At 45.6% G+C, this 26,251-nt stretch overlaps 1 protein-coding gene across 4 annotated transcripts in view; it reads right to left on the minus strand.

Annotated features, from left to right (window-relative positions):
• Positions 1 to 9,445: 9,445 nt before the first annotated feature.
• Positions 9,446 to 26,251, minus strand: part of LOC118379017 (myotubularin-related protein 13-like) — a 162,922-nt gene continuing 146,116 nt past the window's right edge. Inside the window, exons 28-42 of one of the 4 annotated variants that reach the window (XM_052481246.1) lie at positions 25,617 to 25,757; positions 24,602 to 24,685; positions 23,024 to 23,098; positions 21,718 to 21,896; positions 20,709 to 20,885; positions 20,207 to 20,308; positions 15,029 to 15,214; positions 13,734 to 13,860; positions 13,287 to 13,417; positions 12,095 to 12,319; positions 11,901 to 12,008; positions 11,497 to 11,687; positions 11,252 to 11,339; positions 11,023 to 11,154; positions 9,446 to 10,864 (exon numbers count right to left, since the gene is read on the minus strand). In XM_052481246.1, the coding sequence (XP_052337206.1) occupies positions 10,766 to 10,864; positions 11,023 to 11,154; positions 11,252 to 11,339; positions 11,497 to 11,687; positions 11,901 to 12,008; positions 12,095 to 12,319; positions 13,287 to 13,417; positions 13,734 to 13,860; positions 15,029 to 15,214; positions 20,207 to 20,308; positions 20,709 to 20,885; positions 21,718 to 21,896; positions 23,024 to 23,098; positions 24,602 to 24,685; positions 25,617 to 25,757 (2,045 nt within the window). In that variant the 3' untranslated portion in view covers positions 9,446 to 10,765. The remainder of the gene's footprint in view (positions 10,865 to 11,022; positions 11,155 to 11,251; positions 11,340 to 11,496; positions 11,688 to 11,900; positions 12,009 to 12,094; positions 12,320 to 13,286; positions 13,418 to 13,733; positions 13,861 to 15,028; positions 15,215 to 20,206; positions 20,309 to 20,708; positions 20,886 to 21,717; positions 21,897 to 23,023; positions 23,099 to 24,601; positions 24,686 to 25,616; positions 25,758 to 26,251) is intronic. The other 3 variants (XM_052481248.1, XM_052481247.1, XM_052481249.1) reach the window with 3 other exon arrangements.

Here is a 26,251-nt window from a genome sequence, read left to right on the forward strand (position 1 = left end):
CTGGGTTGATGGATGAGATCAGACAGACTCAAATGGATACAGACTGAGGTTTACATTTTGTGACTGGTTATGGCTATTCCACTTTAATTATATAAGTCTATCCTACTGCCACTCTGTTGCTCATGTCAGCCATGTCTGAAATATGGGTCCTCTAAAATGTATCTTGGCCATTAATAATTATTGGAAAACAAACCTCTTGCTTTTATGTTCAAATTGGTCAAATAGAAAAATGCTTGGTATTATTTGCAACCATCTCATGACCTTTTCCCAGACCCTCTGAAATCTAAGGGATACCAATGTTGCTTTTGAGGCTTGAATTATTGCTTGTGCTTCAAACAGAAAAGATATATGGTAAGTTCCCCAAACTACTGTATCCCAGGCATCAGTTAAAAAGCATGTTGACAAAGTTGCTAGTTCTCATAAACCATGGACAGCTACAATGATGCATCATTTAAGCTGCACACATGACATGCAGGGCCCAGGTCTCTTTATCAAGAATGGGAAGACGGGACAATAACATCACTGTGTTCGTGGCATCTGACAGGGGAGGCGCCCTCATACACACCTTTCTGCCCCCCTCTCTTCACTGGAGCGTCTCCTCCTTCCCGCCTGGAGTCAGCGGTAACAGAGAAGGACTGTTAAACTATCTGAAACTATCATATGTGGGCATCAGCTGCAGCCAGCATCCATGCTCCCAATGGGGGCCTTGACATCACGGGGCAAAACGCAGTACTTTTTGCCATATTCTACGGGAACAGACAGTTCATCCCAAGGCCAGAGGGTCAGGATTGATAACAATGACAGGCATCCAATGCACCAATCTGACAACTACTACTACCACAAGCCAGTCAAGGCCATCAATGGAGATAGGAACCTGCACTAGCTTGGGCAAAAGACAACACATAAAAATGACATGCCTGTGCTCTCACTCAGAAACTGAAACTCCAGTTCGTGGTTGTCACATCAACCTGGAATGTGGAACATCAAAAGATAATGCAACAAGTTACACCAGCTCCATTTATGGCATGGTTTGTTTGTATGATTGGCCATCATTCAAATAATATACTTCAAGGCTTTGTCTTTCACAACGATGATGTTTGAATCAGATTGCTGGGTCCCTGTGAGCTTAACTTTTTCCGTAAACTTTTCTATTTTTGTCCTGAACACAATGACTGACGGGATCCAGCAGTAAATGGACAAACACCACTACACACAAACATGTACTTCCTTAAATAATGTTTTACAACACCGTTTTTGGACCCAATGTTTAATTGCCTTTGAATATTAATACACTGCTCAAATAAATAAAGGGAACACTTGAACAACACAATGTAACTCCAAATCAATCACACTTCTGTGAAATCAGACTGTCCACTTAGGAAGCAACACTGATTGACAATACATTTCACATGCTGTTGTGCAAATGGAATAGACAACAGGTGGAAATTATAGGCAATTAGCAAGACACCCCCAATAAAGGAGTGGTTCTGCAGATGGTAACCACAGACCACTTCTCAGTTCCTATGCTTCCTGGCTGATGTTTTGGTCACTTTTGAATGCTGGCGGTGCTTTCACTCTAGTGGTAGCATGAGACGGAGTCTACAACCCACACAAGTGGCTCAGGTAGTGCAGCTCATCCAGGATGGGACATCAATGCGAGCTGTGGCAAGAAGGTTTCATGTGTCTGTCAGCGTAGTGTCCAGAGCATGGAGGCGCTACCAGGAGACAGGCCAGTACATCAGGAGATGTGGAGGAGGCCGTAGGAGGGCAACAACCCAGCAGCAGGACCGCTACCTCCGCTTTTGTGCAAGGAGGAGTAGGAGGTGCACTGCCAGAGCCCTGCAAAATGACCTCCAGCAGGCCACAAATGTGCACGTGTCTGCTCATACGGTCAGAAACAGACTCCATGAGGGTGGTATGAGGGCCCGACGTCCACAGGTGGGGGTTGTGCTTACAGCCCAACACCGCGCAGGACGTTTGGCATTTGCCAGAGAACACCAAGATTGGCAAACTCGCCACTGGCGCCCTGTGCTCTTCACAGATGAAAGCAGGTTCACACTGAGCACGTGACAGACATGACAGAGTCTGGAGACGCCGTGGAGAACGTTCTGTTGCCTGCAACATCCTCCAGTATGACCGGTTTGGCGGTGGGTCAGTCATGGTGTGGGGTGGCATTTCTTTGGGGGGGCTGCACAGCCCTCCATGTGCTCGCCAGAGGTAGCCTGACTGCCATTAGGTAGCGAGATGAGATACTCAGACCCCTTGTGAGACCATATGCTGGTGCGGTTGGCCCTGGGTTTCTCCTAATGCAAGACAATGCTAGACCTCATGTGGCTGGAGTGTGTCAGCAGTTCCTGCAAAAGGAAGGCATTGATGACATGGACTGGCCCGCCCATTCCCCAGACCTGAATCCAATTGAGCACATCTGGGACACCATGTCTCGCTCCATCCACCAACGCCACGTTGCACCACAGACTGTCCAGGAGTTGGCGAATGCTTTAGTCCGGGTCTGGGATCCCTCAGGAGACCATCCGCTACCTCATCAGGAGCATGCCCAGGCGTTGTAGGGATGTCATACAGGCATGTGGAGGCCACACACACTACTGAGCCTCATTTAGACTTGTTTTAAGGACATTACATCAAAGTTGGATCAGCCTGTAGTGTGGTTTTCCACTTTAATTTTGAGTGTCACTCCAAATCCAGACCTCCATGTGTTGATAAATTAGATTTCCATTGATAATTTTTGTGTGATTTTGTTATCAGCACATTCAACTATGTAAAGAAAAAAATATTTGAGAATATTTCATTCATTCAGATCTAGGATGTGTTATTTTAGTGTTCCCTTTATTTTTTTGAGCAGTGTAGATTTGCTGCTAACGTTTATCCAGTTAAAAGTTATTGGATTTGGCCATTTCAGTTACACCCTTTGCTGACAGGTGTATATAATCAAGCACACAGCCATGCAATCTCCATAGACAAACATTGGCAATAGAATGGCCTTACTGAAGAGCTCAGTGACTTTTAACCTGGCAGCGTCATAGGATGCCACCTTTCTAACAAGTCAGTTTGCCAAATTTCTGCCCTGCTAGTGCTGCCCCGGTCAACTGTAAGAGCTGTTTTTGTGAAGTGGAAACGTCTAGGAGCAACAACGTCTCAGCTGCGAACTGTTCATCGGGAGCTTCATGAAATTAGTTTCCATGGCGGAGCAGCCATGGAAACAGCTATGGAAACAGCAATGCCAACTGTCGGCTGGAGTGGTGTAAAGATTGCCACCATTGGACTCTGGAGCAGTGGAAACACGTTCTCTGGAGTGATGAATCACGCTTCACCATCTGGCAGTCCAACGGACAAATCTGGGTTTGGGGGATGCCAGGAGAACGCTACCTGCCCCAATGCATAGTGCCAACTGTAAAGATTGGTGGAGAAGGAATAATGGTCTGGGTCCGTTTTAAATGGTTCGGGATAGGCACCTTAGTTCCATTGAAGGGAGGTCTTAACGCTACAGCATACAATGACATTCTATATGTTTCTTTGTGGCAACAGTTTGGGGAAGGCCCTTTCCTGTTTCAGCATGACAATGCCCCCGTGCACAAAGCGAGGTCCATATAGAAATGGTTTGTCGAGATTGGTGTGGGAGAACTTGTCTGGCCTGCACAGAGCTCTGACCTCCACCCCATCGAAGCGAGCCAGGCCTAATCGCCCAACATCAGTGCCTGACCTAATTAATGCTCTTGTGGCTGAATGGAAGCAAGTCCGCACAGCAATGTTCCAACATCTAGTGGAAAGGCTTCCCAGAAGAGTGGAGGCTGTTATAACAGCAAAAGAGGGACCAACTCCCTATTAATGCCCATGATTTTATTTGTAATGAGATGTTCGACGAGCTGGTGTCCACATACGCTTGGCCATGTCGTGTATCTAGCAAAGATGCAGCTGGCTCAAAATAGAGCAGCACACCCTTAACTGAACATAGAGAACATGTGAAGCATGTGGGGATAGTAGACTTGGATAAGTAAATATTGAATATGTCCGTAAACACACCAGCCATCTGGTCTGCGCCTGCTCTGAGGACGCGGCTAGGGATACCGTCTGGGCCGGCAGCCTTGTGAGGGTTAACAGTTTAAATGTCTTACTCATGTCGGCCACAGGGAAGGAGAGCACACAGTCCTTGGTAGTGGGCCACGTCGGTGGCACTGTAATATCATCAATGCGGGCAAAGAAGGTGTTTAATTAGTCTGGAAGCAAGACGTCTGTGTCCATGACGTGGATGGTTTTATTTTTGTAGTCCGTGATAGACTGTAGACCCTGCCACATATGGCTCGTGTCTGATCCGTTGAATTACGACTCCACTTTTTGTACTGACATTTCGCTTGTTTCATTGCCTTGCAGAGGGAATAACTACAGTTTTTATTCGGCCATAATCCCAGTCACCTTTCCATGGTTAAATGCGGTGGTTTGCGCTTTCAGTTTTGCACGAATGCCGCCATCTATCCACGGTTTCTGGTTAGGGTAGGTTTTAATAGTCACAGTGGCTACAACATCTCCTATGCACTTCCTTATAAACTCACTCACCGATTCAGCGTATAAGTCGATATTATTCTGAGGCTACCCGGAACACGTCCCCACGCGTTTCTTCACCGTCCCCATGTCCAAAACTAATTCATGGCAACGCTCAGTATTATACAGAGCTATGAACGCATGGAACTCACTTCCATCTCCAATTACTCAAGCAAACCGCAAAATGTCCTTTAAAAAAACAGGTTAAACAACAGTTCATGGAACGGCGGTGGGGACACACACATTTTGGTATATTGTTTGTATGTTGTTGTATTTGAAATGTGTGTGAACGTCGTTGTCTATCAATGTTTTGTTACTTGTCATGTGTTGTGTTTTTGTGGACACCAGGAAGAGTAGGTGCTGCATCAGCAAAAGCTACTGGGGATCCAAATAAACAAATACATCTAATATCCAGATGTGAAAAATGCAGGCAGGTGATTCAGCAGGGATTCAGGCCGTTCTCAGTACTCGCCCTTGGGGAATGTTGGACTTCATCTCTGTGACTTAATTGCATTAGCCTCTACTCCAACAATAAGGCAAAAATATCTCTGACCCGTCTAACCCCGGCCCCACGTGTCTTAAAGAACCTTAATACCCACATCCAGCTTATCTGACGCCTGTCCAACAGATTCTCATCTCAATAGATTTGAAATGGGAACATTCTTTCGGATGGTCTGGTAATGAATAAATCTCTTGCAGATGCCTGGTTTCTTGTTGAAATGTCTCCCCAGAGTGACCTCACAGCTCTGACTAGTGCACATAGTGGACCCTGGGCTCTGTAGGGTAGAAGTTAGGGTAACTAACAACGTGGGTGGATTGACATAAGTGCATGGATGGCCTCAGACAAATTACACCAAGTGGGCCGAGGAAAAGCCAACACAGAAAACTCGTCTTACCCCCCAAAGCCAAGGAGAATCTGCCTGTCATGGCTATAAATTAACGTTAAAATCATGCTCCAAATAGGGGTCGAGGGGTGAGGTCCAGATAAGAACATTCCATGATTGTCGTAATGATTCACAAACATGATTTCCCTGAACTGGCTTTGTCATACTGAAATAGCCAGTTTTGGTTAGTAGTGAACTACGAGAAGAAATTTCATCACAGTTTGCTGTAGCTTAGTAGTAATTGAACTAAATTTAAATATTGGTAGTGTTTTCAGTAGTTCATACATTTTTTACCATGTACAGTGCCTTGCGAAAGTATTCGGCCCCTTGAACTTTGCGACCTAGTTCAATTACTACTAATAATTTTGCATGCCCAATTTTCAGTTTTTGATTTGTTAAAAAAGTTTGAAATATCCAATAAATGTCGTTCCACTTCATGATTGTGTCCCACTTGTTGTTGATTCTTCACAAAAAAATACAGTTTTATATCTTTATGTTTGAAGCCTGAAATGTGGCAAAAGGTCGCAAAGTTCAATGGGGCCGAATACTTTTGCAAGGCACTGTAGCAGTGTAGCTGACTACTGGAATTACACACTACTTTTTTTGCAGAAAGAAAATATGGGTAAAGTAGTAGGAAAGATTTTATTTCTCTAAATCTGACCTGCCTAATTCTCATTTGAAACATTGTGTTTTTTATGCAAAATTATTTTTATATTTAATTTCTGACTGCAGAGTGATCTGACCTTGCAATTTCAGATTTAGGTATGATAATTTAGTTTGGATGTAGTAAACTACTTTTTCAAAGTAACTTCAGTTTCTTTTAAGGGTAGCTTTAGTGTAGTTCAACTTCTTCCAGGACATGCTGATTGCTGATGTGCCCTGTAAATGAAAAACAGCCACGGGGACTTGGGGCCAATAAAAAAACTATTGTTTTGTATTTATCGCCAGTCGATTTTTTATTTTACCTTTATTTTACTAGGCAAGTCAGTTAAGAACAAATTCTTATTTTCAATGACTGCCTAGGAAGAGTGGGTTAACTGCCTGTTCAGGGGCAGAACGACAGATTTTGTACCTTGTCAGCTCGGGGATTTAAACTTGCAACCTTTCGGTTACTAGTCCAATGCTCTAACCACTAGGCTACACTGCCGCCCCTCGATAGGGAGTTATTTTTAGGTTCATAGTCCTACAATTATAACTTATATTTAGAATCCTTTTCTTGGGATGGGAGCAAGAACTGAAACTTACGACACTAGATATGATCCAAATTCAAATCGGAATCTTGAACTTGCAGTAGGTTTTGATTTCCATTCTGATTCAAGGGATTATTCTCCGAAACCACCAGGACTAATTACTATGAGCTAATGTGGAAAACATTCAGAAAGCACAAAACTGTAATGATATCTTACAGTATGATATAACTTTACAATTAAACACCGTTTGTCCCAACAGTTGCAGCACAAATAATCGTTTTTTGTTGTCGCACCTTTTGCAGTTACTTCGGAAAGGATTCAGACTCGTTGACTTTTTTCACATTTTGTTACGTTACAGCCTTATTCTAAAACATATTACCCCCCCCCCCCGCAATCTACACACAATACCCCATAATGACAATGCAAAAACAGGTTTAGATTTTTCGCAAATGTATTCAAAATAAAAAACAGAAATACCTTATTTGCTATGAGACTCGAAATTGAGCTCAGGTGCATCATGTTTCCATTGATCATCCTTGAGATGTTTCTACAATTTGATTGGACTCAACCTGTGGTAAATTCAATTGACTGGACATGATTTGGAAAGGCACACACTTGTCTATATAAGGTCCCACAGTTGACAGTGTATGTCAGAGCAAAAACCAAGCCATGAGGTCGAAGGAATTGTCTTAGAGCTCCGAGACAGGATTGTGTCGAGGCACAGATCTGGGGAAGGGTACCAAAACATTTCTGCAGCATTGAAGGTCCCCAAGAAAACAGTGGCCTCCAACATTCTTAAATGGAAGAAGTTTGGTACCATCAAGACTCTAGAGCTGGCCGCCCGGCCAAACTGAGCAATCGGGGGAGAAGGGCCTTGGCCAAACTGAGCAATCGGGGGAGAAGGGCCTTGGTCAGGGAGGTGACCAAGAACCAGATGGTCACTCTGACAGAGCTCCAGGATCTTCCAGAAGGACAACCATCTCTGCAGCACACCACCAATCAGGCCTGTATGGTAGAGTGGCCAGACAGAAGCCACTCCTCAGTAAAAGGCACACAACAGCTCACTTGGAGTTAGTCAAAAGGCACCTAAAGAACTCTCAGACCATGAGAAACAAGATTCTCTGGTCTGATGAAACCAAGATTGAACTCTTAGGGCATGAATGCCAAACATCCTGTCTGGAGGAAACCTGGCACCATCCCTACGGTGAAGCATGGTGGTGCCAGCAGCATGCTGTGGGGATATTTTTCAGTGGCAGGGACTGGGAGACTAGTCAGGATAGAGGAAAAGATGAACAGAGCAAAGTGCAGAGAGATCCTTGATGAAAACTTGCTCCAGAGCGCTTAGGACCTCATACTTTTTCCATTTTAGAATGATGGAGGCCATCATGTTCTTGGGGACCTTCAATGCTGCAGACATTTTTTGGTACCCATCTGTGCCTCAACACAATCCTGTCTCGGAGCTCTAAGACAATTCCTTCGACCTCGTGGCTTGGTTTTTGCTCTGACATCCACTGTCAAATGTGGGACCTTTACAAATAATTTCCAATCAATGGATTTGTAGAAATCAAGTTGTAGAAACATCTCAAGGATGATCAGTGGAAACAGGATGCACCTGAGCTCAATTTCGAGTCTCATAGCAAAGGGTCTGAATACTTATGTAAATAAGGTATTTGTTTTTTTATACTTTTCCAAAAATGTCTAATAACCGGTTTTCGCTTTGGTATTGTGTGTAGATCAATGAGGAACATTTGAGAATAAGGCTGTAACATAACAAAATGTAGAAAAAGGGAATGGTTCTGAATACTTACCAAATGCACTGTATACAGTTGCATCTGGAGAATTGTGTAACATTAACCAGGCCTCATGTCCTGCTCAACCTCATGTAATAGATGATTTACTAACACAGACAATCTATTTGTGAAATCGTCATAGAACAGTCAATGAACTACAATCACAGCGGTGAACCAGTGAATTTGGATTAATCATCGGCCTGTTGAATGAGTTTTAAACCACTAACTCTCCGTAAGGGACTGAGGAGTCCCAACGGCTCCATTCCTGAAAATCCAACCGGAACCCCACTTCCGCCTCATCCCTCTCGTCATGGGCGGAGGCGTAAATCCACTCCTCCAGGGGGCAGCTAAATATGGAGAGACCTGCCAGAGAAGCGTCTGTCCAGATGTTAGCCAGCACTGCACCTGCTCGCAGTACAAGCCAGCTGGGAGAGAGTGCTCAGGATCAGGAACACGTCCACAATGTCTTCTAGAGAACTTCAGTTTAGGGCTTTCCCGCCTTCCTGCTGTGGGACAGGTCTCTCCAGGACCAGGAGTGCCTTCGAGTCTCGCCAAGCAGACGCCAGTGGCTCTGTGTTGGGTTTCTCGCCCAGTTCCTTACTCATTGTTGGAAGTGAAACATCCTTGCCAAGCCCAGTTTTTGGCTTGGGCCTTATGAACTATCCTGCTGGAGTGGTGTCTGCTTACCTTTCATGAGAAAAGAGAGACTATTTTTAACAAGAGGAGAGGTTCATAACAAGCCAAACCTATTTCAAGTGGCTTAGGTTAGGTTCAGGTTTGTTCCCTATATCTTGTGACCTATTATCTGCAAATAAATTAGGTATTTTGCAACCTACAATAGAGACTTACTGGCGCCTGAGTATACTCTCATCCCTTTTAGATGTAGGTGGCATCTAAAGGGCTATTATTGTCAGATTGGAAAAAAAAGACTCGTCAGTAGCCACATAATTCATCATTAGTAAATTCTCTTAATCTCAAATATACAGCCGTCATATCTACTGTAAAATAATCACACCAATCATCTGGCTAGTTCAAGTACTCTTGATTTATAAACAAAACCAAACATTAGTATCAATGCAAAACATGGTACAAAAGACACAGTAACATATAGCTTCTGAAATGACTTTGATGCTCTTTTGCTTTGTTCTCTCAAACTGGAAGGTGCAGACAACAGATGAAACAAACATCGTCTGACTGATTGATTTAAAAGTCCTTTACGACAGAGCCTTTCTGGATATTCTGAGAAAGAGTCGACTCCTCTTCATCTAAACACACAATGGCTCAGTCAGTCTCATCAAAGATAGGAAACAAGGTTACTATATTGGCACATAAGACATGGTCTTAGTACAGTTACAATTAGAAAAGCATACACACGTTATATATCAAATCAAATAAAAATGGAATATCACATGAGTATTTACATAAAACATTAAGCCACCACACTTTAACAATGAGTTACTCTTTTTATAAAAAATAATAATTTACATCACAAGAACAAACAAACTGTTATCCATGAGTAAAAAACATTCATAGTGTATGTTTAAAAATAGAGGACATCACTTAAATATAAAATGTCAGAAAAATGTTTTGAACTTTAGTGTTTTTTCTCTCTTCCAATTTGTCTTGATAAGGAAAATGTCATTTTATACATCGTTATAAAGTAATGCCTTTTGCCTGGCTGTTCGCTTCAGTAAGAAAATCTATCATTCTACATGGAGTGCATATTATAGAACTAAGTGCAAACAAATTGCCTTGTCATATTGTGCATTTTCAAAACCTCCGTTTTTGGTGGTTTAGACCTTTTGTCAAGCAGCAACACCTTTTCCTCATTGTAAAATATCTAATATAAATTCTCTTGTATGTTTTATATATTTTCGTTCATATATTGAACCCACAGTTTAAAATGGCCAGTGCTATTGCTTTTATCTATTTACAACTGAAATGGCATAAACTATCCTTAGTAGTGCTCAGCCATCCGTTTCAGCCATTTACTTTTCACTATATGTGTTGATCTCTGTAGCAGTAACAAGGTACAGTACAGAGAGAGCTGACTGCAGAGACCAGGACACATTCATCAACTCCTGCTAAAGCTGTCAGGCAGACAGAGTGAAGACTGCCTGAAGTCCTGCAAGGCAGCAGGATGGATGGATGTACGGCATAGCCTCCACTAACAGGCACTTAGATCACTGTGGTCCTCATGTTAAAGCCACTCCCATGGTGACTGAGCTGAATATGCACTGTATATATGTGTGCCCACAGTCTCTGCCCTCAGCCACCTTGCTGCACTTAGTGTTAATGCAGTGACCTGACCACATCTCGACCACGCCCTGGCTGGGGAGTTCAGAGGTCACGCGTCAGAGATGCAGCTCTGGATCTTATCCATCCACTGATGGGCGCTCTGGGCATCCGAGGCGCAGAAGTTGTACACTCGCTTGGTGGTCTTCAGCTGGAATGACAACACCCAACCAATGGTTCAACAGTGACAGGAGAGGTGGGATGTGACATACAGAGCCTGATACTGCCATGGCTGAAGTGTATTCTACCACAGAACACAAGAAAAGATCACAAGAAGACAGAGGAATGGAGAACCAGAGAGATACTCACGTCAAAGAAGGCCTTCTCACTGATGTGTTTAGGAGCTCCTATGGTGGGGGTGGCGATCAGAGCTGACTCCACCTCCGCCAGGTCAATGTGTCCCCGGCAGTTAGTGTCCTCCCCCGTGTCGTAGTACCTCAGCTGGGACATCACACACACATATAACACCACTGGCATAGGAGTGGAGACATTGTCTGGAACAGACAGGTAGCAACATGTAATATGCTGTAATACTCACTTGGTGTTTTGTAATGTCCAAAACAAACCAGCGAGGTTTCCATCCTTTCAGCAGTGCTCCTCGTTTGTAAAGAATCCCCTCAAACGATCTGAAAAAAACACCATTAAGATGAATTTAAAACATCTGCTTGGTAGAGAGATTCTGTCTATGTGTCAACGCTTTACAGAAGAGTTGGGTGAGGAAACAGGACTAATTGGAAGTCCTGGTCCCTGTTTGCCGTCTCAGTGCTGGGAGTGGAGACCCACCTGTTTTCCTCGTTCTTGGGGGTGAACTGGTTGTAGAGTGTGGCGGCCCGGCGGTTGACCCCGTTAGTGGCAGTGGGGCTGCTGTCCTCCCCCAAGCCAGTGTCAGGCAGGTGCAGTATGGAACGTCTCTGGAACGCCTGCAGACTGGATGTGGGGATCAGCCCCGAAGTGGAGGCAGACTGCTTGCGGAGCTGCAAAACAGACAAGACAGATGGAATAAGAAAAGCCATGAAACATTAGACAAAACATCCTCCCGATGGTCAGTCACAGATTGACGAGTCAAACAGTGCTGTCAAGCTGAACCGTCCAGTAAATGAGCAGAGTTCAGGCTAAGTAAGGTTTATGGGAAACAGGAGTCGGGGGAAGAGGAGAAAACATGGGAAACTGTGTTGTGTTTGTCTAACATTTCCCTCCTGTTTGAGGTCCTCCTGGATACTGACTCGGACCCTCTCCAGAGTGGCCTGCCACCTCTCTGGTGCTTGGCTCATCTCCCCCTCCAGCCGCTCTATGTCCTGCAACAACAACAGGGTTCTCATCAGTGTCAGGCACATAGTCAGGCATGGATAACATCATCCCAACTCAGACTTTTAGAACTCACAGCCAGGAGCTTGGTGATGGCGTCAGGCTGGGCGCGCCCCACACTGCTGTAGCAGGGCCACACGATCCTCCTCTTGCTGGTGGCGATGGTGTCCGTCTCCTCCATGCTCTCCGACCTGACAGCCAGCATCCTCCAGTCATAGGACGGGCCTGTGCACAGGGTCTCCCCCGTGAAGAAGTCCCACTTCCTCAAAGCAGGGATGCTAATAGAGGGCTTGAGCACCGGCTAAATAACATATGAAACAACAAAAAACAACTGATGATAATCTGATATGTTTAGACAGATAACACATGAGACAAATATCTATTTTGGCTAGTTTGAAATCAAGTGTGTAGAGTAGAGTTCTCTCCCCAATGATGTGAATCTGTCCAATCTCTCAGTGAGCACACCACTGTCAACAGCCAGTGGGAAAGAATGTGGCCCACCGGACCTAACACTTCCCCGAACACTTAATCACGTCGGGCCCGGGGTGCACAAACACGCAGGCTGTTTGCCTCCTACTGATTTATACGCCCCTGAAATAATGGGTACAGCCGCCGCGATCGCTGGCCAGCGGGAAGAGGATTTACGGTTCCCATGAACACAACTAACCCATTGGGATAGACTTTGAAGTTGAAGACCAGACATATGCCAAGACAGGGTTAAACAGCAACATCAGAAAGTCCCTGTCAGGGAGTTGGAAGAGGCTAAGCGAGACGCTTCCTTTACGACCACAGATATTAAAAGATCCCGAACAACACTGATAAGAAACTGCTAACAGAGTTCAGCTGGGCTCTCCTGGGCCTGTGACTCACGGTCTTCATCGACATCAACAGTCTGCTACAGAACATTCAGCAGGACTGGGAGAGGAACACTGGAAGGTCATCGCAATAAGGCATCATCTGGTGCAAGAGAGTGGCAGACTGGCCATCCATCATTGTGGATGTCATCTGGGAGAGATCTGAAGTTTTAGCAGCTGGACTGGCTGCTCTGGAAAGTGTGAAGATCCCTGTGTATCTCTACTGAGGACATCCAGAACAGGAGAACATGGGTGTGCGTAAGTGTGATTCAGTGGGTGAACTAGAGAAAAGGCCATTGGAGATCTGGCTGACATACACAAACAGAATGAAGTACCAACGCTACGTATCAGAGATGGCAGCAAACTTGCTTGGGGAGGAGTTGCAATATACAAGACACACAAACAAGCAGTCACCTCAGCCTCTGTGGGACTGTACAGGTAGTTGAAGAACAGTGGACTCCTCCGGTGCATTCTGCTGATACACTCCCAGATACAGACCCCCCTCCTGGCCTGCTTGTCTCCCGGCTTGTCCTCGAACAATGTGCCTTTTGAAGAGTGAGACAAAGACGAGGTTGTTCAACAGGCCGAGACACACTACCACTATTCACTGACAAATCCCTGATCTAAGATAAGAGATAGGATCTAGGTAATTTAGAAGTGCTTCACTGCAACATGTCAGTATCCTGAAATACCTGACCCATTACACTATCATTACACACTATCATTTCACAGACAGAACAGTAGTTTCAACACTCTGCCTGTTGAATCCCGCAACTCTGCCAAAGACTTTAAATACACGTACAGATGTTAATGGCCTTATTGTTAAATCATCCCTTTACGCTGTATTTGTACTATACAGACCATGCTCTAGGCGTTCGTAGTCGGAGTCCAGGAGGAAGTTCTTGAAGCGGTTGGAGATGTAGTGGTATGCCAGGAACTTCAGATAGTGCTGATTAAACTCAAATTCCAAGGGGCACTGGTCCTGGATCTGCAATGAGGAGAGATGGCGATGGCGAGAGAGAGGTGGCGAGAGAGAGAGAGAGAGAGAGGTGGCGAGAGAGAGAGAGGTGGCGAGAGAGAGAGAGAGAGAGAGAGAGAGAGAGAGAGAGAGAGAGAGAGAGAGAGAGAGAGAGAGAGAGAGAGAGAGAGAGAGAGAGAGAGAGAGAGAGAGAGAGAGAGAGAGAGAGAGAGGTGACACATTGTGATGGCTGGAGCATGTCCCTGTGTTATGACTACAGATGGGTCCGTTATGACTACATACACTCCCCATTACTGGCAGAATTAAATGGAGACCAGGGAGCAAAGGCCAGTGACTGACATCATCACTCTCAGACAAAAGCAGGGCCGAGCTAGAAGGCAGCGGTCCAGCAATGTGGCCAAGCGAGAGGACCTTGCCGCTCTTTTGCATGTTTTGGGCCACCTGGGCGTACTGGCGAAAACAACAGCTGTGTCTGAGATGAGGAACTTCTATTTTCAGAAACTCATCAAACTCCCTCTCCCCCTGTTTATCGCACTTCGGCCCCAGAGAACCTCTGTAGGGCCTCCTTGGCAGACGCCCCTCCAGTTACAAAAGACAAACTCAGAAACTATGTGTTGATGTAAGTGTATGGGAGTTGGCCTGCCGGACCCTGGGGGAGACAGAAAACACAAAGTTCTCTAAAGTTAGCATTTGAGCATGTAAAACCCAATCCACTTCAGCTGCACCCTCCACATCATCCTCACAACCCCCCACCACCACCTCGCCTTCCGAGGAGAGAGACTTTTAATCCCCACAACTGCAATTTTCCCACTCTGTGCTCTTAACACTGAGGAAATGCATAGGGGATGGTGAAAAACACTAGCACGGAAAAGCACAGCACTGACCGTGGGGTTCACAGACCATCTGGGCAACAGCCCTGCAGCTGAAACTCCCCAGCGTACAACTCTGTCTAAATTACTTATCCGATGTGGGGATTGCAGAGTACAAAAAATCAACCGAGTCCATAGATAATGACAGCTGAGTCTCTCTCCTCCTCCGCCTCCTCTTCTCTTCTCTGAAGGAATGTGATGAGCTCACGGAGGAGGTATGGTCGGAGGGAGGGAAGGGGTTGAAGAGGGGTGTGGACGGGGGGTAATGAAAGGGGTGTGGGCCTCGGAGGTGGGTGTGCAAGGCTTGCCTGGTGCACGCAGTCCAGGAACTGCAGAAAGATGGGTGTGAAACCACTGCCCTGGCTGCTGGGGGTCAGGTTGGAGCGCTGGCTGAACTTGTGGCCGAATGACAGCCACTCCTTCTCCAGCAGCACCTGGAAGCCCTCCAGAGTCCGGTAGAACGGGTCACTCAGCAGCTGGACCAGGGACACCACCTGGAGGGAGAGAGAAAGGGAGAGGGAGAAAGAGAGAGAACATCGGCAAGAGAGACACAGAGAGAAAGAAAAAGAGAGAGAGAGAGAGAGAAAGAGAGACACGGGGGGAGTTAGAATGTGGGAATGAAATAAAACTCTTGAAGTCTTTTAAAACTCCGAAGACTGGCTAAGCTGTCAACTGTCAATGGCGTGACAAGGACTTAGGATTTCTGTGACTGAGGGGTAGGTGACGAGAAGAGGTCTCCATTGACCCCGTTTTCCAAACCTCTGTTCTCCCTGGTCTGTGGTTACACTACCTTTCCTGTCTATGGTTTGAATCCTCTCCCTCTATATGCAGTGGGACGGTTATGGCTGATATCTGTAAGAGCGTGTCGTCTGACTGCACACATGCTGCCAGCACTTGGCCTGGATCCCTCTCTGTGTCAGCTAACCGATGAACCCTGATGCATGTGGAATGAATGAGGGAAACAGATTGCACTCCCTCTCTAGAGCACCACTGTACCCTCCAAAAAAAACAGAGCAGGCTTTGCAGGCTTTCTGGAGTTGGTGAAAAGTCCTCTTCATCACAGCCCAGCGGTCCTCCCCAGTACAGACCTAAGCTCCTAAATGACCATAGCACCATCACTGAAGAGGGGGCTATTAGAAAGGAAAGAGGGGAGAGCGAGAAACACAGGGATCTGCTTCTCCTCTGCTGGGTGTCTATGAGTTGGTCAGGAGACTGAAGAGCCAAGGCATATGGAGCCCATTTCCTGGAGCAAGGCTGATCAGGCCCCACCGTGATGAGCAAGATGTTCTGGGCCTGACACGTGCCAGGCACGGGAAGCGAGGCTACACCAGTGCTTTTACACGACAGCCATGGGCTTTACGGGCCCAGTAAACACATTGGGAGGCCACGCGCCCAATGCCATCCCCAATAACACACGCTCACTTAACAGGTCGGCATGGAAAATGTGAGCTCACAGTGCAAAAATGTGACAAAACGCTGAGCGAACAGGAAAATAAAAAAAAAGATGAGGATAAAAACAAGCTTGTGTTTACTCTCCTAAAAAACAGAATCAAGCACTTTCACGATTGAAATCAGCACACAGTGACATAGGGCCCTACAGCCTCAGCATCGTTACACCACATTTCAGCACGGTGTACTAACCAGGTTGTCTGGTAGTGTAGTGCCAGAACAACTTTGGAAATAAGTCTTTGAAACTAAAGGCGTAGCTGTGTGTTAGACCTGACGACGTGATGACCTATTTCCTTACCTGTAAGTGTAGACCAGGGTTGTCAAACTCATTTTGCCATGGAGGCTGCATACAGTCTTCAACGAGGTCCCGGAGGGAAAATGTGTTATATTTAGTCAAAATTGGCCCCTATAACCATTGTTTAAAAAAAATTCTACGCTCCCCGACTGTCGTGCTTTCATTTCATAGATATACTACCGTTCAAAAGTTTGGGGTCAAGTAACATCAAATTGATAAGAAATACAGTGTAGATTTAGTTAATGCTGTAAATGACTATTGTTGCTGGAAACAGCTTATTTTTTAAATGGAATATCTACATAGACATACAGAGACCCATTATCAGCAACCATCACTCCTTTGTTTCAATGGCACGTTGTGTTAGCTAATCCAAGTTTATCATTTTAAAAGGCTAATTGATCATTAGAAAACCATTTTGCAATTATATTAGCACAGCTGAAAACTGTTGTTCTGATTAAGGAAGCAATAAAACTGTCCTTCTTTAGACTAGTTGCATATCTGGAGCATCAGCATTTGTGGGTTCGATTACAGGCTCCAAATGGCTAGAAACAAAGAACTTTCTTCTGAAACTCGTCAGTCTATTCTTGTTCTGAGAAATGAAGGCTATTTCATGTGAGAAATTGCCAAGAAACTTAAGATTTCATACAACGCTGTGCACAACTCTCTTCACAGAACAGCGCAAACTGACTCTAACCAGAATAGAAAGAGGAGTGGGAGGCCCCGGTGCACAACTGAGCAAGAGGACAAGTACATTAGAGTGTCTAGATTGAGAAACAGATGCCTCACAAGTCCTCAACTGGCAGCTTCATTAAATAGTGCCCGCAAAACACCAGTCTCAACGTCAACAGTGAAGAGGCGACTCTATTATGCTGGCCTTCTAGGCAGAGTTGCAAAGAAAAAGTAATATATCAGACTGGCCAATAAAAATAAGTTTAAGATGGGCAAAAGAACAGACACTGGACAGAGGAACTCTGCCTAGAAGTCCAGCATCCCGGGGGTCGCCTACCACGTCTTCCCTGTAACACACAGCATTGAGACTGCCTGCAATGACAACAAGCTCAGTCTGATGATGCTGTGACACACCGCCCCAGACCATGGCGGAACCTCCACCTCCAAATCGATCCCGCTCCAGAGTACAGGCCTCGGTGTAACACTCATTCCTTCGACAATAAACGAGAATCCGACCACCACCCCTGGTGAGACAATACCGCGACTCGTCAGTGAAGGGCACTTTTTTCCAGTCCTGTCTGGTCCAGCAACGGTGGGTTTGTGCCCATAGGCGACATTGTTGCCAGTGATGTCTGGCAAGGACTTGCTTTACAACAGGCCTACAAGCCCTCAGCCCAGCCTCTCTCAGCCTAGTGTGGACAGTGTGAGCACTGATGGAGGGATTGTGCATTCCTGGTGTAACTCGGGCAGTTGTTGTTGCCATCCTGTACCTGTCCCGCAGGTATGATGTTCAGATGTACCGATCCTGTGCAGGTGTTACACGTGGTCTGCCACTGCGAGGATGATCAGCTGTCCGTCATGTCTCCCTGTATCGCCGTCTTAGGCGTCTCACAGTACGGACATTGCAATTCATTGCCCTGGCCACATCTGCGGTCCTCATGCCTCCTTGCAGCATGCCTAAGGCACGTTCACGCAGATGAGCAGGGACCCTGAGCATCTTTCCTTTGATGCTTTTTCGAGTCAGTAGAAAGGCCTCTTTAGTGCCCTAAGTTTTCATAACTGTGACCGTAATTGCCTACCGTCTGTAAGCTGTTAGTGTCTTAACAACCGTTCCACAGGTGCATGTTCATTAATTGTCTCTGGGAAACAGTGTTTAAACCCTTTACAATGAACAGCTGTGAAGTTATTTGGATTTTACGAGTTATCTTTGAAAGACAGGGTCCTGAAAAGGGGATGTTTTATTTTTTGCGTAGTTATATATACAGTATATCACAAAAGTGAGTACACCCCTCACATTTTTGTAAATATTTGAGTATATCTTTTCATGTGACAACACCGAAGAAATGACACTTTGCTACACTGTAAAGTAGTGAGTGTACAGCTTGTATAACAGTGTACATTTGATGTCCCCTAAAAATAACTCAACACACAGCCACTAATGTCTAAACCACTGGCAGCAAAAGTGAAAATGTCCAAATTGGGCCTAATTAGTCATTTTCCCTCCCCGGTGTCATGTGACTCATTAGTGTTACAAGGTCTCAGGTGTGAATGGGGAGCAGGTGTGTTAAATTTGGTGTCATCTCTCTCACACTCCCTCATACTGACTGGCTGGAAGTTCAACATGGCACCTCATGGCAAAGAACTCTCTTAGGATCTGAAAAAAAGAATTGTTGCTCTACATAAAGATGGCCTGGGCTATAAGAAGATTGCCAAGACCCTGAAACTGAGCTGCAGCACGGTGGCCAAGACCATACAGCGGTTTAACTGGACAGGTTCCACTCAGAACAGGCCTCGCCATGGTCGACCAAAGAGGTTGAGTGCATGTGCTCAGCGTCATATCCAGAGGTTGTCTTTGGGAAATAGACATACGAGTGCTGCCAGCATTGCTGCAGGGGTTGAAGGGGTGGGAGTCAGCCTGTCAGTGCTCAGACCATAAGCCGTACACTGCATCAAATTGGTCTGCATGGCTGTCGTCGGCTGAAAGCCCGCAAATAGTTTGCTGAAGACAAGCAGACTAAGGACATAGATTACTGGAACCATGTCCTGTGGTCTGATGAGACCAAGATCAACTTATTTGGTTCAGATTGTGTCAAGCGTGTGTGGCGGCAACCAGGTGAGGAGTACAAAGACAAGTGTGTCTTGCCTACAGTCAAGCATGGTGGTGGGAGTGTCTTGGTCTGGGGCTGCATGAGTGCTGCCGGCACTGGGGAGCTACAGTTCATTGAGGGAACCATGAATGCCAACATGTACTGTGACATACTGAAGCAGAGCATGATCCCCCCCCCTTCGCAGACTGGGCCGCAGGGCAGTATTCCAACATGATAACGACCCCAAACACACCTCCAAGACGACCACTGCCTTGCTAAAGAAGCTGAGGGTAAAGGTGATGGACTGGCCAAGCATGTCTCCAGACCTAAACCCTATTGAGCATCTGTGGGGCATCCTCAAACGGAAGGTGGAGGAGTGCAAGGCCTCTAACATCCACCAGCTCCGTGATGTCGTCATGGAGGAGTGGAAGAGGACTCCAGTGGCAAACTGTGAAGCTCTGGTGAACTCCATGCCCAAGAGGGTTAAGGCAGTGCTGGAAAATTATGGTGGCCCAATTTGGAATTTTTTTTTAGGGGTGTACTCACTTTTGTTGCCAGCGGTTTAGATATTAATGGCTGTGTGTTGAGGGGACAGCAAATTTACACTGTTATACAAGCTGTACACTCACTACTTTACATTGTAGAAAAGTGTCATTTCTTCAGTGTTGTCACATGTAAAGATATACTAAAATATCTACAAAAATGTGAGGGGTGTACTCACTTTTGTGATATACTGTATATACACACACAAACACTTTTTAAATCAAACCACCCGTAGGGCTGGATTGGATCTCGGCCCGTATGTTTGACACCCCGGGTGTAGACGTTTCACTTGTCAGTTTCAGCCAAGATGTCTCTCTTTTCCTTTTCTTCCCACTCTCTCCTACCCTCCCAGTCCCTCTCCTACCCTCCTACATCCCCAGTCCCTCTCTTCCACTACTCCTGCTGGGGGCGAGGCAGTATGTGTGTGTGCTCGTGAGGCTCACCTGTGTGGTGATGTCCCAGCCATCCTCCAGACTCAGCAGGACGGACGAGCCACTGTTCAGCAGCTCCACCAGAATCAGGGCCAACTGCAGGAGCTTGTGAAGCTGCAGGGAACACACACACACACACACAGTCAGTTCATGCCGTTAAGCTGTTCCTGTGAAGACGGTGTGGAGCCTGAGCAGGGCTTCTTCCAGATAATATTGTTCTGTAGTTTATGACACATTTAATGCAGGGCCATACACTGCGAGGGTCACTATGATAACAATTTGGTGGTTCTCCCATGTCTGTTTATATCGTTATCATTTCCCTTGGAAAATAAGCTTATTGGATGAGGAGAGAATATAGGATGAGGTCAGAGTCACACAGAAAGAACATGGAGAGCACGCCGCTGGCTCGTTGTCACAGATCTCTGAGGGTCAGTGAGTTGTTGTGGAAACCGTAGGAGGGTGTGTATGCATGTGTATTGGTGAGTGTGTGTTTGTGCATTTGATGGGAGCTCACCTGAAGGATCCACTCAGAGTCCTCCAGGGCTTTGAAGAAGGAGTCCTGTGTGTCTGAAGACGTAGCGCTCGGAGCACAGGCCCTCAGCAGCTTCTTAAAGGCACCTTTGATCTGGCGCGTGTCAGCAAAGTCCACAGGCACCAGTTCACAGTTCAGAGTAGAGTCCAGTTTGAAGCCCTGACAAAACAGGAGAAACGTCAATGAAAATGAACAGTCCCCAAGAGTCAACTATCACAGGTAGACATTACAATAACACTCTGAAAGACCGATTAAAAGACACGTAAAACTGACTGACAAAAATTGAAAAAATGTTTAAAGCAGAAGACAAAGATAGGGAACATATTAAATACTTGGGACGTACTGTATGAGGTAAAAATAGGGCTTCTGTTATGAAATGAAGTAGAAGTTTCATTTAAGAGAAGACTGTCTCTGTCAATGTGGCCACTGGCCAATCACAGCCACCCGCACAGCTGGCGACTCCACCACGCTCACATTTATTTATAACCTCTTTTAGCCAAGGAAAAGAATATCAATTTCACATTCAACACACACACACTGCTCCACTCGAACAAGTCACTGAAATGAGCAGAACGTTCCAACAACAGTCCACATGTAATATTATCAGAGATGTGAGACTGTATTAATAATAAATCATCATTTTGATTAATTGCAATCAAGAGTCCCCTTATCAGTTTGGAAATGTAGTCTGCTGGAACAAAACAGTGGTTACACATTCTAGACTGGAGTGACCTGATTCCCAATCCTGTAAAAATGTACCAGCCCTCACATAGACAAATACTCCATAACTCTGTGGCACAGTCTAGCCAGACCCCTACTGAGAATTTTACCTGAAGGTCCCAATAACAACAAAGCTTTACGTTGAACACACACACACACACACACACACACACACACACACACACACACACACACACACACACACACACACACACACACACACACACACACACATCATCCCCTAAAAGTTTGGTCCCAGCTCTCGTCTTACCCTGAGGTGGGACTTCTCTCCAAAAATGTAGAGGGCAGCCTGCTGTTTGAGGAGCTGTGCATGCAGGCTCTCGCTGCCTGCAGGGGGCGCCAAATCCTTCCCTGCCAGTCTGGCACCAACATCGGTTGCAGAAGGGTGCTGGCTGAAGCGGCTGCTGGAACGCAGGCTGGCCCAAACACCTGCAACAACACAGAGAGAGAGAGAGAAGTACAGTTAGAGTTGGCACTGCAGGCCTGTAGAGGGCTGGAACACACAGGCGCTAAGTAGCCTGGTTCAATACTCATGTGCTCCTCTGTCGTTATCTTTGACATGACAGTGTATGACCACAGAGAGGGGCTGGTTAAGCACAAACAGCCGAGACCACCATACCGGGGAAACAGATAACGGAATGATAATGACAGAATGGCACATAGCGACATGAAGACTACACCATATTGACACATTGAAGAATAGAATTTGGACTCAAATCTACGGGCACAGATCTATTCATTCACTAATCCAAGGGGAAGAAACTGAACAATGCTCATTTCTCTTTGACAAACCAGTCCCACCAAGATACCTACAATAAAGATCTGTATATGATAGAACCTTTTGTGATAAACCATACTTCCTCTGCTTTGCTTATGTTGTTGTTACTGCCCCTAGGGGCCCTGTCTGAGCCAGGCTGTAGATCAGGAAAAGGACACCACATTTAGCGTTTAAGCAGCTTTGGCATGGAGTACATCGTCCAATTAAACTGCCGGATATCAATTACAACAATTTATAGTGAGCTCTCAACCAATCAAACCATCAACCAATAGACAGGTAACTTACATTCTAAATCCTATCTCGGCTTGAGACGGCTAGACACACATTGAATACACTGCAGAGGTTAAGCCACAGAGGCCTCCTTCCCGAGCTGCCTGTCATGACTGAGCTGGGCCAACAGTACCTCCCTTAGGGCCAAGACTGCTGACTGACCACATCCACAACTGCTGAGACATCACATTCAGTGACAAGTGGCCCACATTTACCCTGAAGTGGACCACAGTCAGATTATTTTCCAGCAGAGAAGAACCACAGCCTTGCCCACGCGCACCAAAGAGGAAGCAATGGGTGAAACTAGGAATCTCTACAGAGATACTCCTTATTACTCAAAAGAGAGATGAGCACACCGGACACAGGATACGTTTTTAACTGTTACAGAGGCATGACTGTGGGTTACATAGAATCAATGACCAGGAAATAAGAAGATTATGTTAATGAAGAGGGTTGGAGAAAGAGAGAGGGGGGGGAGATCTGAAGAGAGTAGACATATCCACTATACCTTGATTTTGGATTCTCCCCTTAGTGGCAGGTTTTTGGTTTGAGTGAGTGAATAGCTTATCTCTGTACCCAAGCACTGGCAGGTAATGGATGCGGGGTGAGGGGGGGGGGCACAGAAAGATCACAACATCAGATGGACATAACATACCAGCACACACTCAATCCCCCAACCGTAGGGGCAACATAGTGCCGCACACAGTCATAAGGTTACCTGGGGGGTTACATCAAGGGACCAGGACATGGGTTGACTATGTTTGTTTATTCCATGTGCAACTCTGTGTTGTTGTTTGTGTCGCACTGCTTTGCTTTATCTTGGCCAGGTCGCAGTTGTAACTGAGAACTTGTTCTCAACTGGCCTACCTGGTTAAATAAAGGTGAAATAAAATTACAATGGGGAGCTAGGCTCCAGACTTAAGAGACCAACAGGGTTGGATGGTGGAAAGATATGAAAACCAAAGGAAAATATGAATTTGCAATTCAGTCTTGAGATGAACAGGATGGAGGTAACATGCATGACATTGTAGACCATTGAGTTAAACACTTTATAAACTAAACACGCTGAAAATAAACAAGGACTTCTGCAGCATAGCACACGCAATCAAAATGTCGTGCCAACCAAGAGCTCCCTTCCAGAGAACTGAAAGAGCTGTCTTTATTTCCTCCTTCCTTACTGCTGATGAGCTCTTAAAAGTGGCAGCACATGGTGAAGGCTTCGTGCAGGGTTCCACCACAATGCTGCTTAAAAACGATGATGAATATCCCACAGAAGCCATGCTAATGGAAATATTTGAAGATTATTAAGAAGACAAATCAAACTCCACTTAATGCTGCTGGCAATGACCTTGAAAGTCACCTTTGGGTGTAGCAATCTTGTGTTGAAATATTACAGGAACTGTGGAAACTAACCTAACAATACACTTATGCACTTCAACTTCCAGAGAAGACTTCTCAAACCATGATGCAGACAGCTGCATGCCAATAACAGACATCTTATAATTTCCAGAAAATCTAGGACACATCTTCACTGGGCATACCAGACTACTAGGTCACATTCATTTGGTAAGATACAACTAGGCCATGTTCAATAAGAGTTAAGAGATCAACAGGTGAATTATAGCATGAATCAATAAACAGATCAACCTCCTTGTTAATATTACACTAACGATGGGATGTCGGAGACCACAGCATGTGCTATATTTGAAAGGGAAACTGCTCAGTGTATTGAACTGGGCCATGCACAGTCATTTGCCTAACGTGTCATTCCACCCCATACCATTACTGTAAACGGTCAGAAAACTCCAGTGAAATACACGTGCATTATGTGCTCCTCCTTTAGGATGTTTACCATGTTGAAGTGGAAATGTGTCTGTTCATATGAAGTTGTGACCTACTAGCATAGTGCACGAGCGGGGCACATCTGCTGCCCTAATGAACATGTAGCACACAGACAATCACCATGTGTATTAATGGCAAATAAAGCTGAGTCATAGACCAAAAGGGGGCCAGTTTATTTCCAGAACTGCAGTTGCAGTGTGATATACTGGACTTTGAGGAAGTGACACGTGGGCACAGCACTCACCTCCTCTGGCAAAGCTGTTGGAGAAGGGCATGTCCAAATGGACGGGAGCCATCTTTGGTATTCTAGATGTCCTCCTTTCACTGCCTGAAGAGGACACACAGACATGAAATGGGGATAACACCACCATTCAGCTGTAACCAGGACAAACACAGTAACACAGACCCAGAGAGGACAGGGAATGAAAACCATGCCTGGATGACTAACCATCTATATTTGTCAGACACAGCATCTGAGAACATAACTACCCAACAGTGTGTCTCAGATACCTCCCAAAATGGACACAGACCTGGGAGATTAGGCCAGATTGAATGCAAGCAGGGATTATTTAAGAGTTAAACGAGGCGAGCGAACAGAGTTGCGTTACCTACATTTAGGAAAAATACTGATGGCTGTGTTTCAAATTAGGCCTAAGCCTTGGGCTCACACTCGACAATCGTGTCCCGTTGCTTAAGTTCCAATCAGCGGATCTGAACATAATCAGAAAGTCTGAAGCTATCAAGCCTTGGGAATCCTATTTCCCCCTTTAAGACTATTTGATCCCTGCAGACCTAGATCTTAAAGCTGGGAGATGGATGCTATTGACATTGATTCAGGGTGTGTTTTGATCCAGTTCCCAGAGACTAAAGATCTATTGTGGTTACATGGGAAACAGAATCCCGCTGACTTTGCGTAGGGTATGTGCTGGTCACACAGCTCTCTGGATTTCCACTCGGCGGTGGGGTGAAGTCTGGGGAGATGGATGGAGGGTGACCCCTGGGTGTCCTGTTCCTCTTACATAACCACAACATTGTGCCGCAGTTCCTTCCAAACACAACGGATACAACATAAATAACAGGCAGCAGCCCAGAGGAAACCTCACTAAGATAATCAGCAGAATAAAACTGAAGGAACGAGAACAAACACACAAAAACAATAGTGACAGAGTGGGAAAAATACCACCAGTCTAGAGCAGGACAGAATCCAGAGTGGAGCCCATAGCAGAACAGAGCCCAGAGCAGAACAGAGCAGGGGATACCTGGTGAGAGGCCGATGAGAGAGCGGTTGGACAGAGTGTTGCTGCCGTTCAGTTTGAAGTAGACGGGGATGGAGTTGAGGATGGCCTGTAGATACTTCTCCTGCTCCAGACTACTGGACAACTCTGAAGAGTTGGCAGGGGCTAGAGGGAGAGGACACCAGTCTTTAGACATATTCATCATCAATGGTCAAAATTGTACAACATGACTGTGTAATGCAAGTCCTTTAAATTCCGTACGGTGTACGCCTAACGAGAATGGTATCAAAAGGTTTCTACAGGTGTGTGTAAGTAATGTACAGTACCAGTCAAAAGTTTGGACACACCTACTCATTCAAGAGTTTTTCTACACTGTAGAATAATAGTTCTAATTCTAATCCAAGATGGCGTAGTCAGACGTCTTTTGTCTTGTCCCGTGTACATATTTTTTCTACGCATATATTTTGTATATTTTTCTTAACGTCAACTTCAACATACTCTCCTGCAATCCGCCTCACCCAATGTGGTATAGATCTGCTATTTTCTTTACTTTTGAACACCGGAACCCACAACAGAAGCTAGCCAGCTAATTAGCTAGTAGTCAGCTAGCCACTGCTAGCGGTCATCAGCTACCTTTAGCCCGGACAACTCTCGCCAGA

The sequence above is a fragment of the Oncorhynchus keta genome, chromosome 2, assembly GCF_023373465.1.
Source record: "Oncorhynchus keta strain PuntledgeMale-10-30-2019 chromosome 2, Oket_V2, whole genome shotgun sequence".
NCBI lineage: Eukaryota > Metazoa > Chordata > Actinopteri > Salmoniformes > Salmonidae > Oncorhynchus > Oncorhynchus keta.